The 17,430-nt window shown below is 39.3% G+C and overlaps 1 protein-coding gene across 2 annotated transcripts in view; it reads left to right on the forward strand.

Moving 5' to 3' along the window:
- CDKL5 (cyclin dependent kinase like 5) overlaps positions 1–17,430 on the forward strand; it is a gene marked incomplete at both ends in the record, with an annotated part of 117,997 nt that overhangs the window by 92,084 nt on the left and 8,483 nt on the right. For both annotated transcript variants that reach the window (XM_080719552.1, XM_080719553.1), the window contains 4 exons: positions 4,472–4,570; positions 5,122–5,227; positions 8,524–8,647; positions 16,936–17,035. In XM_080719552.1, coding sequence (XP_080575678.1) covers positions 4,472–4,570; positions 5,122–5,227; positions 8,524–8,647; positions 16,936–17,035 — 429 coding nt within the window. The remainder of the gene's footprint in view (positions 1–4,471; positions 4,571–5,121; positions 5,228–8,523; positions 8,648–16,935; positions 17,036–17,430) is intronic.

A 17,430-nucleotide genomic window follows, 5' to 3' on the forward strand; every position in this document is an offset into this window, starting at 1 on the left:
CAGGGTCTCTTACGCCAGCACGTCTGGCTTCTAACCTGCGCAATCCTCCTGTTTCCGCCTCCTAAGCGTGGGGATTACAAGCGTGCACCACCACGCCCAGCTGTACATATTTCTAATCCCACTACTGGAGAGGATGATGCAGGAAGATCACAGGTTCAAAGCCAGTGCATGGTAACTTAGTGAGACCCTCTTTCAAAATAAAAAATAAAATAGGGCTGGTGTGTAGTTCAAAGATATAATGCCCCTAAGGTTTCATCTCCAATATCACAAAACAATTATTATTTAAATCAACCTTTTCTAGGTGTGGTGGTAGACACCTGTAATCCCAGTACTTGGGAGGCTGAAACAGGAGGATCACAAGTTTGAGATTGACCTCAGCAACCTAGCCAGACCCTATTTCAAAATAAAAAAAAATGAAAAGGGATGGGGATATAGCTCAGAGGTTCAGTTCTCCAGTACCACACCAATAAATAAATACATCACTTAATTAAATCAACTGTAAAAGCCAGGCATGGTGTCACATCCTGTAATCCCAGTACTTCTGAAGCTGAGACAGGAGGATCAGAAGTTTAAGGCCAGCCTCAGCAATTTAATGAGGCCCTCTGCAACTAAGTGGGACCCTGTTTCAATTTTTTTTTTTTTTTTGGTGGTACTGGGGTTCCTGGAAGCCCTCCTTCCTCCGGGCTACACTCCCAGATCTATTTTATATTTTTGAAACAGGGTCTCTTACACCAGCACGGCTGGCTTCGAACCTGCGCGATCCTCCTGTCTCCGCCTCCCAAGCGCGGGGATTACAAGCGTGCGCCACCACGCCCGGCGTGTTTCAAATTTTTAAAAAGGCTGTAGTTGTAACTTAAAGGTAGAATGCCCGTAGGTTCCATCCCTAGTACCACAAAAATAAATAAATGAATAAGCTATTGAGTACCTAAGAGAACTCAAAGTTTGCTTTTAGTAATTTGTTTCCTAATGTTCCCTTTGCAGCAGATTCTGTTGAGAAAATCCTATTTTGATTTATTACCAATTCATCTGCTTATGTGGTTTAGCTTTTAGTTTTCTCAAAATTCACTGTGAATTCATGGGTATTTTCTCTAATCTCTCCAAACCACATTTGCTTAAACCAAACATTTTTCTAATATTTTATCCAAAACTCTAGATAAATTTAACTTCAGGCCAAAATAAATTATAATTTTCAGTCTTTCGGGTTATTTTATGATCTTAAAATAGTATTATTCATATACTGTTTCCTCCTTTTTATTGATCACTAGACTCTGGAACTGAGACTAACCTGTGTAAAGAAGTAGCATACTAGCAGGTTGTGCTGGTACACACCTATAATTCCAGCGCTTGGGAGGCTGAGACAGGAAGGTCACAGGTTTGAGGCCAGCCTCAGCAACTTAGTGAGGCCCTCTGCAACAAAGTGAAACCCTGTTTCAAACTAAAAAAGTAATATAAAATAGGGCTGAGGGTGAAGCCCAGAGATAGAATGCTCCTGGGTTTAATCTCCAGAAACACACACACACACATACACATACACAAAGAATTAGCATTTTTAGCCAGGAATTGTAGCTAAGAATATAATCCCAGTATCCCAGTATTCGGGAGACTGAGCAAGGGGGGTTACAATTTTGAGGCCAGCCTGAGCAATTTATCAAACCCGTCTCTCTCAGAAAAATAAAAATAAAAAAGGCTGGGTGTATAGCTCAATGGTTCAATCCCCAGTACCACACAAAAAAGTAGCATTCTTTTAGGAGAACACATCTTAAAATCATATTTTCATGATTTTGTGTGTAAAGTACTGGGCCCATGCCTGGACTAGAGCAAGTATCTAACAAATTTTAGTCATTGCCACTGTCCCCATGCTGGTGGGTTATTTACCTTCTCTGGAGTTCTCAGGCACTCCAGAGACTGAGATATGGTTCTTATCCCTGAGAAAATTAACTTTTCTCTGGGAAGATTAAATTATATATGACAACAGTGAAATAACTAAGGCCTCCATTCACAAGTTACTGGCCATGAATAGGAGTTGAGAACAGGAAGAGATCATTGTCACCAGCAACAGTGAGAGTGGCTTTGGGAGCAGCTGAAGGTCTTGCTTTGGGCAGGGATGTAGAGACAAGCACTAAATGGCTAAAGAGTCAAGATGGGCTCAGATATGTCCCAGGCTAGGCACCACACAAGGCCCTAGTTAAAAAGATGAGAATGACAGGGTCCCTGTCCTCTTAAGAGTATGTGAGCCAGTGGGGAACAGTTGCCAACAAACTAGCCATCTGATACTGTGAGGCTGTGTCTTGGCTACCATGCAAGAGGCAGGCATGTGTGCTGAAGGGAGAACAGTTTGGCAGTCCAGACCAGGCATTGCAGGAGGCTCCCCAAGAAGGTGTCCTCTGAGCACAGATTTTCAGAAGGGTTGGGATTTCACTTGGGAGGAAAAGTGACCAGAGCAGCAGGAAATAGACTTGAACAGAGAGAAGTAAAGGACATTTCCGGGAGAAAGAAGGTAATAGAGATCTGATGTGCCATGGCATGCTTCAGGGATTGCAACTGGTTCCACATTGCTGGAGGAGAAAATGCAGGATTGGAGTGGCTTTTGCAGTAATTTACATGCAAGGCAAGGAGAGTATGTTCAGGATTAAATGGTTGCCAGTGGGGAAAAAGGATGGGTTTTAACAACTGCTCAGTAGAAACAATAGGACTTGCAAGTTGCAGGATTGAATATAGGAAAAGGGTTGGATATAGGAAAAAGGTTGAACTTGAAGGTTCTTTCCTAGGAGCTCCTTTTTAGAGTGAAAGCCATTTGTTTAGTCAACCCCTTCATCTCACAGATGAGTATGCTGAGGATCAGAAGTGATCAAATTGTCCAATGTACCAAACTAGTTCAAGCTGGAGCTGGGATTCAGAGACAGTTTCCAGGTCCCCAGGTGTCTTCTAAGAAGCTGGAAAGATAATCCTGGGACCAAGTGAGGGGAGGAAAGGAGGTGTGCCTTTGCATGGTCAGAGGAGCCCCCAGGAGCCGCTGGTAGAGAGAGCAGAGCCTACAAAGATCGTTAGCACTTGGCAGCTGCCTCTAGATGAGAGATGGAGGTCAAAACCAGGCAAAATGTGCTGGCATTAAGGATAGTGTCAAACAGAGAAGTAGGAAAAACAAAAGGTAGTTTTGTTGGGAAAAGGAAAAATGACTGGATCTCCGAGAATTCAGGAAAAGGATTTTCATGAACATGGTGGTCATAAGCTAATTCTAAGCAAATACTTTGGCCTAAGTACGGATCCAACTATTACTGAAATCCAGTTCAGGAAACACAGTGCTAAGCCACAAGAAAGTACATGTTTTTCTTGTGGTTCTAGGGATTGAACCCAGGAGCACTGTGCCTCTGAGCTACACTCCCAGCTCTATTTTTTTTAGTCTTTTTATTTTTGAAACAGGGTCTCACTGAGTTGCCAAGGGCCTCGCTTAGTAGTTGAGGCTGTCCGCGGACCATGATCCTCTGGTCTCAACCTCCCAAATGCTGAGATTACAAGCATGCGTCACCACGCCCTGACTAGAACTTAAGACATTTTAAGATGATAATTCTTGCAAGGACTTATTATAACTCTTTTTTTGTGTGTGTGTGATACTGGAGTTCCTGGAAGCCCTTCTACCTCCAGGCTACACTCCCAGACCTATTTTATACTTTTTTATTTGGAAACAGGGTCTCTTAAGCCAGCGCGGCTGGCTTCGAACCTGCGTGATCCTCCTGTCTCCGCCTCCCAAGCACAGGGATTACAAGCATGCACCACTACGCCCGGCATTATTATAACTCTTGATATGAAAAAATAAACATTTTCATTTGAGTTGGTCATATGAATCCTTCCTGAAAAAATAATTTTGGTCCCACATGGTTCTTTCTGGAGATCCCAGCATAAAATCTGCTAATAGAATCTAATAGAATCTCTAACAAGAGCACTGCTCAGAAACATAATTGTCTAGATATTAGAAAGATTTTTATAATAATAGATTTTTAATAATTTATTTTAATAACAATTTTCCCACTAATTTATTTCTTGCCTTAACTTTAATGAGAATTTTGCTTTCAATTTATTTAAATTCAACTTTTTTTGGGGGGTGGGCTGCAGATTGAACCCAGGGTCATTCTACCTCTGAGCAACACCCCAGACCTATTTTATTTGTTGTTTTGAAACAGGGTCTCACTGAGTTGCAGAGGGCCTCACCAAGTTCTTGAGGCTGTCCTCAAGCCTGTGATTCTCCTGTATCAGCCTCCCAAGTACTGGAATTACAGGCAGGTGCCACCATGCCCGGCTCTTCAATTCATTTTATATTCACAAGATGATTCACTTTTTCCCAAGACAACTAAAGTTTTGGCCGACTAGCATTTTTATTTTAACTGGTTAAGGTACTAGTTGTACTAAATAAAGACCATGATGGTTTTCATCCCTACAAATAGGATACCCTTATAATTTTGAATTTGACTTTCAGCCTGGAGAACAGCTACCACCAGAGATGACTGTGGCAAGACCTGTTAAAGAATCTTCCAGAGAAGGCACCTCTTCATTCCATACTCGTCAGAAGTCTGAGGTATGAATTCTTCAGAGTTGCTACATTTTCCTATAAAATGGTCTGTAAGGTTACACCTCATTACAACCTAGCTGGTAACATTTACTCATACCTAATCACCCACAAATAACTCAGGCTGGCCTTTAAGTAGTGTTCCTCAGGGCACAGTCCTGAATTTTCTTTTAAAAAGATCATTGAGAGCATTTATGTTAAATATCATGTAAAAGTAAAAAAATCAGTTAGGTGTGGTGGCACAAGACTATAACCCCAGTACTTGGTAAGCTAAGAGAAGAGAATCACAGGTTCAAGGCCAGCCTCAGCAATTTAGTGCAACTGTATTTCAAAACAAAATAATTAATAACTAAAAAGGTTGGGGGTGTTGCTCAAGGGGAGAATGTCCCTGAGTTCAATCCCCAGTACCACAAAAAAGTAAATACACCCCAGTACCACAAAATAAGTAAATACAAAGATATTTGGATTAACTATAGATTGATTAGGCACAGGACTGATGTCTTAAGCAACATTGCCATTAACCTGTGGTTTAGCTTTAATAAGCTTGTTTCCTGCCTCAGGGTGGAGTGTATCATGACCCACACTCTGATGATGGCACAGCCCCCAAAGAAAATAGACATCTGTACAATGATCCTGTCCCAAGAAGAGTTGGCAGCTTTTATAGAGGTAAGCTACCCACAGCGTTGACCCTCTGCAGCCCACCACCCTCCACTACATTTTCACTGCCCTGACTGACTTCCATACCTCAGTGTTTTTTCAGGCACTGTTACCTTGCAGCAGTTCTCTGTGCCACTGATCCTACTGTCTTTGTTCAGGCCCTCCTGGCTTCTGCCTTGGGCTCATTGAGTAGCCTCCTAACCTCCCTGTTCGCAGGGTATCCATCCAAATAGTCCCATTCTTCTGAAGTTGCACTCTGACCATATCACTCATTCATTCAGTTAAGTCATGAAACACCAATGCCACCTGTGTGTCTGGTACTTTTCTAGCTTAGAATGTATGTGAGTGAGGCAGCTAAAGATATCCACCCTCATGGCACTCACTTTCTCAGAAGGAGAGATCACCAGTAAACTTAATCGTTCTAAAGTGTAATAGTGCTCAAGGAGAAAAAATAAAGCAAGGCAACCCCCACCACCCTCCCCAGTACCCTAGCTCTCATCTGTTAAGAGGCCTCTACTGGCTTCCCATTGACCTGCACGTAATATGAATTCTCATACTCTCCAGTATTGACCTGCACGTAATATGAATTCTCATACTCTCCAGTATGGCCCTTCTCATACTCTCCAGCTACCCCCACCCCACCTCCCTCTGCCAGAGGCTGTCTAGTGCCCAGCCTGTGAGACACACAAGCTACCACCTTCAATGGCTTGAAACAAAGTGAAGTAATTCCTTACCTGTTCTGCCCATGGTACCTTGTCTATGCCTCTGATACAATGCAGACCACATTGTACTGGTTTTCCTTACTTTTCTGTCCTAAGATTGTGAGCCCCCTCAAAGTTTCTGTGTCCTCAGACGTGGGGTGAAGCTCAATGGTAGAGTGCTTATCTGGTGGACTAATGTGTGTAAGGCCCTGGGCTTCATTTCTAGCACTGCAAAAAAAAAAAAAAAAAAAAAAAAAAAAGCTGAGTTCTCTTCATCTTTTCCTCTTTTGACTAGCATGCTGCCTGACACAATTTATAAATATCTATTGATTGAATTAAAGAAAATATTTCATGTGTATTTGCACAGTCGTAAAATGTGACTTAACAGAGAAATGAAAGATGCTTTGGGGGTTTTATGAACTTATACGACTTGGGTGGTGACTGTATAATCCTAGACTGTAAAACCCTTGGGAATGCCAACACCCTTGTGGAGAAATGGATAGTGAGCCCACCAGGCAGGAGGCCCAACCTCACCAAGGCTCCAAGAGTCACTACAGCCTCCTGTCATGCACACACATTGCCTGGCTTCCCACTATTTCTGTTGTTTTAGGAGGATAGTTGGAGAGGGGTAGGAATTAGGGGAAGTGGGGGACATGGAAAACTAATTTGGGGTCATTTTAATTAGGATTCCAAGCTAAATGAACTCATAGAAGTGTTATTTAGGAATAAAAATGTGTTGAATATTTAGGCTACTCATTTTGCTCCTAGCCCTATCTCTGGAAAAAACATAAGGCTTTGAATATGCTTTTCAAAACATTTTTTTCTGACACCAGGGTTACTTTAGAATCTTATAGGACTAAACTATTAATTTGGATTAAAGTTTATTAAAACAAAATTTTATAGCATATATGAAAAAAAACTTTACTCTGTCAATGTTAAGTTTTATATCTAAAATGTACATGTTATTTCTGTAGATACCTGGTGAAAATACTTAAATATAAAATATTAATGGAGTTTAAGTTACTGTATTAGTCTTTAGCTTCTGGAAACAGTCTTATTTTGATGACAAATGAGTTTAATTGGTTAGTATCTAAGAAAAACCTCATTTGTCTGTCTCATAATCCACTTTAGGGTTTGACAGTAGAACATTTTTATTTTTTATTTATTTTGGTGGTACTAGGGATTGAACCCAGGGGCATTCTACTTCTGAACTATACCCCTAATCCAGTTTTATTTTTATTTTGAAACAGTCTCACTAGGTTAATGAGAGTCTCACTAGTTCAGGCTGTCCTCGAATCTGCTATCCTCCTGTCTCAGCCTCCCAAGTACTGAGACAGCTTTAAAACATTTTTAAAAGTTCATAAATAACCTGGGCACAGTGGCACATATCTGTAATTCCAGTTATTCAGTAGGCTAGAGCAGGAAGATTGAAAGTTTGAGACTAGCCTGGACAACTTTGCAAGGCCCTGTCTCAAAAGATAATTTTAAATGGAGGAAGGGATATATAGCTCGGTGATTGAGCACCTGTCCAGCATTTTCAAAGCCCTGAGTTCAGTTCTTAAGTACTGCAAAAATTTCAGAGTAGAAAGAAAAGGTTCAGCTAAATGACAGATGTTTCTACAGTGATTTCTGTTTTCATTTCTACTGATCAAGAATCAAGTGAAATGGGGCTGGGCATGGTAATGCATGCTGGTATCCCAGCACTCGGGAAGTGGAGACTGGAGGATTGTGGTTCGCGGACAGCCTCAGCTACTTAGTGAGGTACTTCACAACTCAGTGAGACCCTGTTTCAAAAAATAAAAGACTAAAAGATAGGGCTGGGAGTGTAGCTCAGAGGTACAATGCCCCTGGGTTCCATCCCCAATACTGCAATAAATAAATAAATAAAGAATCAAGTGAAATGGTATCACTGATTTTGATATCCATTCTGTATATTACTTTTGTGATGAAATTTATTGTACTTTTTGGCAACCAACCTTAGAAATTGGTGGAAAAAATTAACTGTTCCCTCTCCAAAAGCAGAAAAATACTTACTCACATACATTATAGTTTATTTTCTGTTCACTCTTAAAATGAGAATGCAGAGAAGAATAATTTTTGTGCACATAACCAAATTTCTTGTAATTAACTTTTAAAATATATAAATGGCACTCTTCAAAATGTCAAAGCTTAAATTGTAGTTTGTATTTTGCAGCATACATATTGTTAAGAATTACTTCAGAACAAAAGTATCTTTTTCACAGTGTGTCTATGTTAAGAAAGATTTAACTTCAAAGAATGTTATAACAATGGGAGGGGACTATGTTATTCATACTTTAAAATATGCTCTTGAGTTTATCAGCTGACAGATCAACTTTCTGTTTTGAAGTACATATTGTCATGTGCTAACTGACCCTTGCAGGTTAATGTCAAGCAGTCAAGGATGGAGAATGTTTCTGGAATGTCTCCATCCTCGGAAACCACCAAAGTTAATGTAAAAGGAAGATAAGGAGTTGTGCTTATCTGTTTGTTTAGTTTGTTTTGTGTTAAAAAAAAATCAGTAGAATAGTGTAAGAACTGCTTTGATGACCAAAAGATTACATCACTTACTTGTTCCTCATTCAGTGCCATCTCCAAGGCCAGACAATTCTTTCCATGAAAATAACGTGTCAACCAGAGTTTCTTCTCTACCATCTGACAGCGGTTCTGGAACTAATCACTCAAAAAGACAAACCACCTTTGATCCATGGTGGGTATTTTGATGTGTTTTTCTCTTCATTTTCTAATTGTAGATTTAAATACTCAAAAAAATTCTGGATAAGCTTTTGAGCATTATTTGTCCTGCTAGGCCTTTCTTTCCTAATACATTGTTGGATAAGGAAAATATGATTTGTCATTATTTATAAATGTTTTTCAAGTTTAGCCTTTATATTAAGCATCGTGTAAATTTTTTTATAAAATTGGCCAGATATGATCCTAGTACTCGGGAGGCTGAGAGAGGAGGATTGCAGGTTCAAGGCCAGCATGTGCGCAAGATTGTGTTTCAAAATAAAAAAAAATAAAAGGGATAGGGGAGTTAGTCAGAACCAGGGAAGGAAGGAAGGAGGGAGGAAGGGAAGGAAAATAATAAACCTTAATCAATACATATCTGGTAAGTTTTCCATTGTATCCTTCAAGACGTAAGCAGTAGTGTTTCTTGTCTCCTTTTATTGACATTGCGCCCTTCGCAAACACTTCGCTTTGAATTTTGTGTACATTGTCTCAGTCAGTCCTCACAGTTGCTCTTTGAAGTACAGGTCACTCCCATTCTATAGAAAGGGAAGCTTGAAAGTCAAGGAACTTGTCTGATGTTGGACTGTAAGTCAAATGGAGGAGGGGAGCAGTATCCAAACCTAAATGGGTCCTGACTCCAAAGCTTGTGGGTCTTATCTTTGTACCACCTGCCTTTAATTCATGGTAAAGACCTAAAGAAGGGAACACCCCTTATGCTAACATAAAAGGAGTAGTGGTAGTCAGAGGTTCAAATGATGTGGCGATTTTTAAAATAATTTTTTATCTTTTTGTGTTATGAGGAGTAAAAATTTAGGGAGATAGTTACACATATATCAAGTTCCACTAGCAGATCTGTCTGAGGAGTAATGACTTTAACAATAATGATGATGATGATGTAGATGTAGATTTTTTTATTTTCAGCTGCCCAGAAAGACTGCCCAGAATCTAGGTATGAGGGGTGTTTTATGTGTACTTCAGAAAACTACTAAGTTCTCTGTCATGAGAGTGAAATGGAGGCTGAGACAGGAGGATCACAGGCTTGAGATCAACCTCAGGAACTTAGTGAGACCCTGTTTCAAAATAAAAACTAAAATATCAGTCTAGGGGTGCAGCTCAAAGGTAGAAATGCCCTTTGGGTTCAATCCCCAGTGCCATAAAAAAAAGAGTGAAATAGAGAAAAATAGAATATCACAGTAACACTCTGCACGTAGAATAAAATTGACAGAGTTCATCTATAGTGTTTCAGAAGTGGTAGAAGTGTTTTGTGTACAATTGTGCAACCCTGTGCATTTTTACAATTCAGCCCCTTTTTGTAGGATTATATCAAATTTTCAGTGTTATTGTGTCCTATGGTGAAAATTACTTAATTATTCCTAAAACAATAATAAAATGACTTTATTTTTTCCATATTTTATTTTATTTATAAGTCGAACATATTGAAAATGATGTACATTTAGATTGTCCTTCATGCCCTTCCCCCTCCCTTCCCCTCCTCCCCCAATAGAGAGTGTCCAGGTTAATCATGTTATATTTATACTATTACACATATACATATGTAGCTCCTCCATTGAACAACCTCAGCTTTCTTCCTCTCCTATCCTTCCATTCAAGCTTTGCTGAGATTCCCCTCCATCATCTGGAGTCCCTCTGGTATTACCACTACTCCCTAGCTTGGGCATATTAGAGAAAACATATGTCCCTTCTCTTTCTGTGCTTGACTAATCTCACTTAACATAATGTTCTCCATTTCCCTCCATTTTCTTGCAAATACTATTATTTTATTCTTCTCTATATATAGCTGAATAGAATTCCATTGTGTGTATTTCCCATAATTTTGCAATCCATTCATCTGTTGATGGGGATCTAGGTTGGTTCCATATTTTGGCTATTATAAACTGTGCTGCTATGAACATGGGTATGCATATGTTAATGTAGTTCTCTGATTTTTTCAACCTCTTTGGAGAGATACCCAGGAGTGGTATAGCCAGATCAAATGGTGGATCTATTCCCAGTTTTCTAAGGATATCCACACTGATCTCCATCAAACTAAAAAGTTTCTTCTCATCAAAGGAAACCATCAAGAACCTAATAAAATGACTTTTTAAAAGTCATACATATTTTTCCTATGTAAGCACACTTTACATCCACTGCCTTATTTGTAAAATGAGAGTCTTAACATTAGTGATTAGGAGTTTAGATTCAAAATGGAGTATCTTGATGGATGTGAGATTCTAGCTATGTCACTTTTTCTGTCTGTTGGTTTACTCATCTCTAAAATAAGATTAACAATGTCAATATCAGTACTCTGCCTGGGAAGGAGGAATAGGGGAAGGAACTGGAGGAAAGCCTACCAAGTGCTGTGTGCACATAGGTCACGATCACTATGAACTGTATTATGATGTGAGACTACAATGCACCAAGAAAATCATAAAAATAAATACCACATTCAATATAATAAATAAATAAATAAATAAATAAATAAATAAGTAAATAAATACAGCTGGGAATTTAGCTCAGAGGGAAACCCACATATTCAACATACACAAGGCCCTGGGTCAATTCCTGGCACTGAAAATATAGTACTTCCCTTCCCTTATAGGGCCTAGAACAGTGCCTGGCAGCTCAGGGGCTCAGTAATGTTACTGGTTAGTGGCTGCAGTTATTATCTTTAATGTAATTTAAACTTCACTATCACTTGTTAGATATTTTCACTCCACCTAACCCAACTGATAAACATTCTTGGCTGTGTAGATGAGATCCACTGTTCATTAACCTAAATGTACAGGTGCTGCTTTCTTTAGTTACTAGTGTTGACCGTTCTCAGTGTGGCTTTGTCAAGTCCTGAAGAAGTTTGAGAATATATTAATACAGAAAGCATCGGCTTTCCCTTGGTTATTTCATGAGGTGTTGACAGTTTAAGAGCATCAATTACAGATTGCCATAGTACTATAAAAATTAGGTCAGGTCAAAATTGAATCCAAGTCTGGTTAGATAGTATTAGTAATGTATTGTTTCTTTCTTTTCTAAAGGGTTTTTTGTTGTTTAGTTTGGTTTGGTCTGGTCTGGTCTGGTGCTGAGGTCCTGGTGTATGCTGCTACTGAGCTACTCCCCCAGTTCCTTGTTTCTACCTTTTTAATTGAGTAGAGCTTTAAACATGCATGCATGCATACATGCATATATATGTACGTTTGTGTGCATATACACATATATGTAGAAACCTGAAATCAGTTGTTTAAAAGGAATCAGAAGCCGGGCGTGGTGGCGCATGCTTGTAATCCCAGCATTTGGGAGGCTGAGACTGGAGGATCGTGGTTCGCGGACAGCCTCAGCTACTTAGTGAGGTCCTCTGCAACTCAGTGAGACCTGGTATTCAAAATAAAGAATAAAAAATAGGGCAGGAGGTATAGCTTGAAGGTCAAATGTCCCTGGGTTCCATCCCCAGACCCACAAAAAAAAAAGAAAAAAAAAGGAATCAGAAGCACAATTGTGACATTGAACTTTAGTCAAATCTTCATTGAGTCATCCTTGAATTTCCAGTGGTGAGTTGGCTTTCTTCTTTTGTAACCCTGTTCTTATTGATAATACTGATATGTTTCTTCCATGCCTCACATCTAACTTGGCCTGGTCATTATTTAAACTCAACTCACCTTGATTTTCTACTTGACCAAGGTCTCTATTTAGTTCACCAGTCTTTATATTTGAAGGAAATATACAATTTAATAACCTATAAAACACAAAAGAGCCTTGTTTAGGTCAACATAGTGAATTACTATTCCTAACTTGGCATGTAAGCTAAAGGCAGTCTGTTTCTTTTTCCTAGTTGCACTTTAAATTTCTTTTAGGAAGAGAATATTTGTAAAAAGTATACATATTTCCCACAATGCAAAAATCAAATGAATATGATATATATATATATATATATATATATATATATATATATATATAATTTGTGGTATTGGGGATGGAACCCATGGCCATTCTACCTCTGAGCTACACCCCCAACCCTATTTTTTATTCTTTATTTTGAAATAGTGTCTCACTGAGTTGCAAAGGGCCTCATTAAGTAGTGATCCTCCTGTCTCAGCCTCCTGAATTCTGGGATTGCAAATGTGCGATACCATGCCCGACTAATATGTCACATTTTAAAGTAACAAATATATCTTCTAGTATAATACCCAGTGCTTGTTATGGTGAACATCCTCAGCTGTCTTGAACCTACTTAAGAACTGGGAAGTGAGCCAAATATCCTAGAACAAGAAAACTAGAGTAAATGCAGCCAGATTCATCATCTTTACTAATAGCATGACATCTCCACCTTTACTTGGAACCTGTTTCCTTATCTTTCTAGCCATTAGCACTCAGGTTGTTGGGGCAAGAAATAAACCCAGGTAACAACACAGTGTTCAGAGGGAGGAGGATTCAGAGCAATAGCTTTGGAGGAAAGCAGGTGTTTCTTGCATATCATAGATATCCATTTAGAGTGTATGTTTATAAAATAGATGGCATTTGCTTTGCATAAAAAGATAAAATATATAAATGTTTAGACAGACTGCCATCAAAATTGGGTTAAAATTGATTCTTAAGCAGTAAACTAAATTCATTTGAAATCTCACTAGTTAAGTGAAGAACCCAGTTCTTTCTAGACATATGAATATATTGTTATCTATTGTAGCTTGTCACCCTGTCTTCCAGAATTACTCCTGTAGAATCTTTACCAATTTTCTCCTTTCCTACATTAGCTGACTGCTCTAGTCACACTGCCAGGGAGGATTGGTGGCAGGGAAAGGGTCACAGAGTACTGTCTTGCCTCGGGATTGTACTAAAGCCCAGTAGCTGACTCTGCTGCCTTATCTTTTTGCTAGGAGTTTGGGAGCAGCTTGAGTGAGGTCAGACTCCTGTTTGATTTGCCTCTCTATCTATGATGTGAAACCAAGGCCTGGCACATAAAAAGTACTCAGTAAATGTTGGCTGACTTTCATTAAGTGGATTTTGGTTTTAAATCCTTCGATTCCAGTGGCTATTTGGAATCCTCTCTTTTCCCTTGACTGCTTATGAAAATAGCTGTCGTGTTAGATGACATTGGAGTCACGTGACTGCAGGAAGTCTCCTGCCTTGTTGCCCCCCCCCATACACACACCTATACTGTTTCGATCAGAGCTGTTGCCCTGGATAATGTTCTAGGTGACCGCATGGATGAGTCTTCTCAAAGCTTCTATCCCTGAGATTTATGTGAGCCTCCGCTTACCCATCTGTGCTTCTCCTCTTTGCCTCACTCAGCATGAAACTGCCAACTCTGTCAGGTAGAATTGCAGGGCCCACAGCCTGCAGATAAGGGAAATGACCACTCTTGTCTGATTGGCTCAGTGCCACTGGTCTGCATTCAAGGTTCCTTGTTAGTTCCTTTGTGTACCATACAGCTTTTCAATTACTTATTCCAGCCACCTCTGTGTGTGTGTGTGTGTGTGTGTGTGTGTGTGTGTGTGTGTTCTCTCTCTCTCTCTCTCTCTCTCTCTCTCCCTCCCTCCCTCCCTCCCTCCCTCCCTCCCTCCCTCCCTCTCTTCACCCCCCTTCTTTTTCTCTGCTAATTCTCTGGGTATGTAGCTTTCTATTAAGGTTCCCCCTGAATTTTTTCTTTGTCTCCAACTTCTTTCTCTGTCTTTTGTGATGCAGACATACTTAGCTTCACTCCTATCTTTCATCTAGTTCAAGGATAATTTATTTCCTTTTTTCTTTTGGCCTCTGGGATATTTCATTGCCTAGATTTAAGCCCCACCATCTGCTCAGCTTCAGCTTTAAGGTGTTTTCCTCCTCATTCCTCCTGCCACACCTGGACTGCAGTTTATCCAGTGCCTCCGAAGAGATCCTGCAGAGAGGGCTTTGATCCATTTTCTCAGTTTGGGGGACTCAGCTCTGTAACACCAAACTGCAAACTCCAAGCTATTTCCCCCTTCTCTTTCATTAGCCTCCCATTTTTCAACCTCTAGCTTTCATCTTAGTCTCCCTTTCATCCTGGATAGACTCTTCTTTCCAGGAAAAAACCCACTTCCCATAGGACTGGGGTCTCAGGCCTTCCTTTCCTCTTCAGTCAGAATTAAGATTCTTATAGTAATACTAGGCCCCTTCTGAGATTGCACTTAAGTTGAGAGTATTTTCTCCAACAGTACAACACTGCAGTTAAAGAGTCTTTAAATATCTTTACCACCATTATTCTTACCTATCCCTTCATGTCTGAAGTTTTCTACCTTTCAAAATTATAAATGCATCATTCAGAGTTTCAGTGCTAGTTGTGTTATGGCAGTGTTGAACTGCAAAACTTATTCCACAGTTTGGAACTCCCAGTGATGTTTAAAATTTGCAAGTCTCAATGAATTTTGGGAACACTTGGACCTGCAGTACAGGTTTTTACTTCCTGGACATTCCTATTAAATTTTTAGACTCAACACAAGAAGAAATGGTCACTGTACCTTCAAGCAGATATTTTAAATAATTCTTCCCCTCTTGATTTTAGAGAATGGCTTATAGAAGAAATCCAGTCATTTAAGAAAATGGCTTTGCACAGCCATGTAGATACTGAAATTTAAAATTAGGGTCTTTGGCCAGGCATGGTGGTGCACACTGGCAATCTCCACTCTTGGAAGGCTGAGACAGGAGGATCATGCAGGTTCGAAGACAGCCTTAGCTGGCTTAACAGACCCTGTTTCCAAATAAAATATATAAAAAAACAGGTGTAACCCGGAGGTAGAAGGCCCCTGTGTTCCATTCCCAGTACCACCAAAAAAAAAAAAAAAAAAAAAAATAGGGTCTTTGGAGGTGGTTGTGGTGGCACATGCCTGTAATCCCAGTACTTGTAAGGCTGAGACAGAAGGATCATGGTTTGAGGACAGCCTTCTCAATGTAGTGAGGCCCTCAACAACCTAGTAAGACCGTTTCAAAACAAAAAATTAAAAAGCAGTAGGGGTAGGTATAGTTCAGAGGTAGGGGTAGAATATCCCTAGGCTCAATTCCCAGTACCTTCCCCAAATTATAATGTCCTTGGAATACAAGTTTTTCAAGCATAACACCAATGGAGTTGCTTTTTAAAGAGCTTATATTAAAATAAGTCTTCCTTTGCCGGGCGTGGTGGTACACGCTTATAATCCCCACACTTGGGAGGCGGAGACGGGGATCGCGCAGGTTTGAAGCCAACCTCACTAGCTTAAAAGACCCTGTTTCCAAATAAAAGTATAAAATAGGTCTGGGATTGTAGCCCGGAGAAGGGTTCCATCCCCAATACTACCAAAATAATTAATAATAATAATAATAATAATAATAATAATAATAATAATAATGTCTTCCTTTAACATATATGTATAGGTATCTTTTTTGAGGCCAAGATATTTTCCTATTTTCCTGTTTTTTAATATCTTCTATTTGCCAGATGTTGTGATGCACTTGTAATCCCAGTCCTTGGGAGACTGAGACAAGAGGATCACAGGTTTGTGGCAAGTCTCAGATACTTAATGAGGCCCTCCACAACTTAGTGAGAACCTGTTTCAAAATAAAGAATAAAATCAGGGCTGGGAGTATAGCTCGGAAGTAGAATGCCTCAGTTCTGCAAAAAAAAATTGTTTTAATTAAAATACCTGATGATGTCCATGGCTTGAAACTTCATGTCAGTATTTTCAGATATAAGCTCTATTTATGAGCACTTTGTATGAAAGTATTTGTCCTGTCTACATTTTAAGTATTTTTATTTACCTTTAGTAAGTAGGTAAAAGATTTAATAAATAGAAATTTTCCAGTTTCCAACGATTTTTTATTTATATAGTTTCTGTAGCAGCCCTGATTTTATGTTCAGGGTCTTGGCAAGCTGTTAATAATAAACTCATTGAGCTGGTTTTTAAAAGGTAAATAGAAAAATGAAGGTATTAAAAATGTTTCTGTTCTTTCCCTTAGAGGGTTGTAAAAAAGGCATCCTCACAGTTGTGCACTTTTCAGAATCTCTAATTCTAAGGCTTTCAAAAGCATGAAAATGGTCCAGCAGCACAGTTACAGATCATTTGTAACAGTGTGCAAATTGCTAGTGTGAGTGAGCCTATGCCGAAAAATAACTATTAACTATGGTTGATTAGACTCAGTTCCTCTCTTTTGAAAGACCTTTTACTTATGTGCTTGATTCTTCATGGCTGTTCAGCCTTTCTGTCATGCATTCACAGTGTTTATTTGTTGTGCAATGGCAAAAGAATTATTGGAAGATCAATATGATAAAAATGTCTTCTCATTTAGGAAAAGTCCTGAAAATATTAGTCATTCTGATCAGCTCAAGGAAAAGGAGAAGCAAGGCTTCTTCAGGTCAATGAAAAAGAAAAAGAAGAAATCGCAAACAGTAAGTAGATAGCTAATAACTATATATAATGCCGTGGGGTTCTGTATTTTCCTATGGATACTTCACACTCTGCATGTGGCAACCAAAGTTAATTTTCTTGCTGAAATTTGACAGGCAGACACTATAGAGGTCTCTTTCTGAAATTCAACACAACTGTCCTCTTACAATGCCTTTTTTTAGATTTAGCAGAATCTCCAGTAGAAGAAATTTAATTTGGATAAGAGAGAACACTTTAAGCCTCTTTCAATAAACTTCTTCTCCACAAGGATTTATATTCCTGTAAAAACTATGAAGATGCAAGATTTGTTTCCCTCTGGGGGCATAAAGATATGTGAAAACTTAGGAAATGGTTTTGATTTACATTTAAATCTTGATATTCATAAATAACCAGCATT

The sequence above is a fragment of the Muscardinus avellanarius genome (genome assembly GCF_963383645.1).
Source record: "Muscardinus avellanarius genome assembly, chromosome: X".
Taxonomy (NCBI): Eukaryota; Metazoa; Chordata; class Mammalia; order Rodentia; family Gliridae; genus Muscardinus; species Muscardinus avellanarius.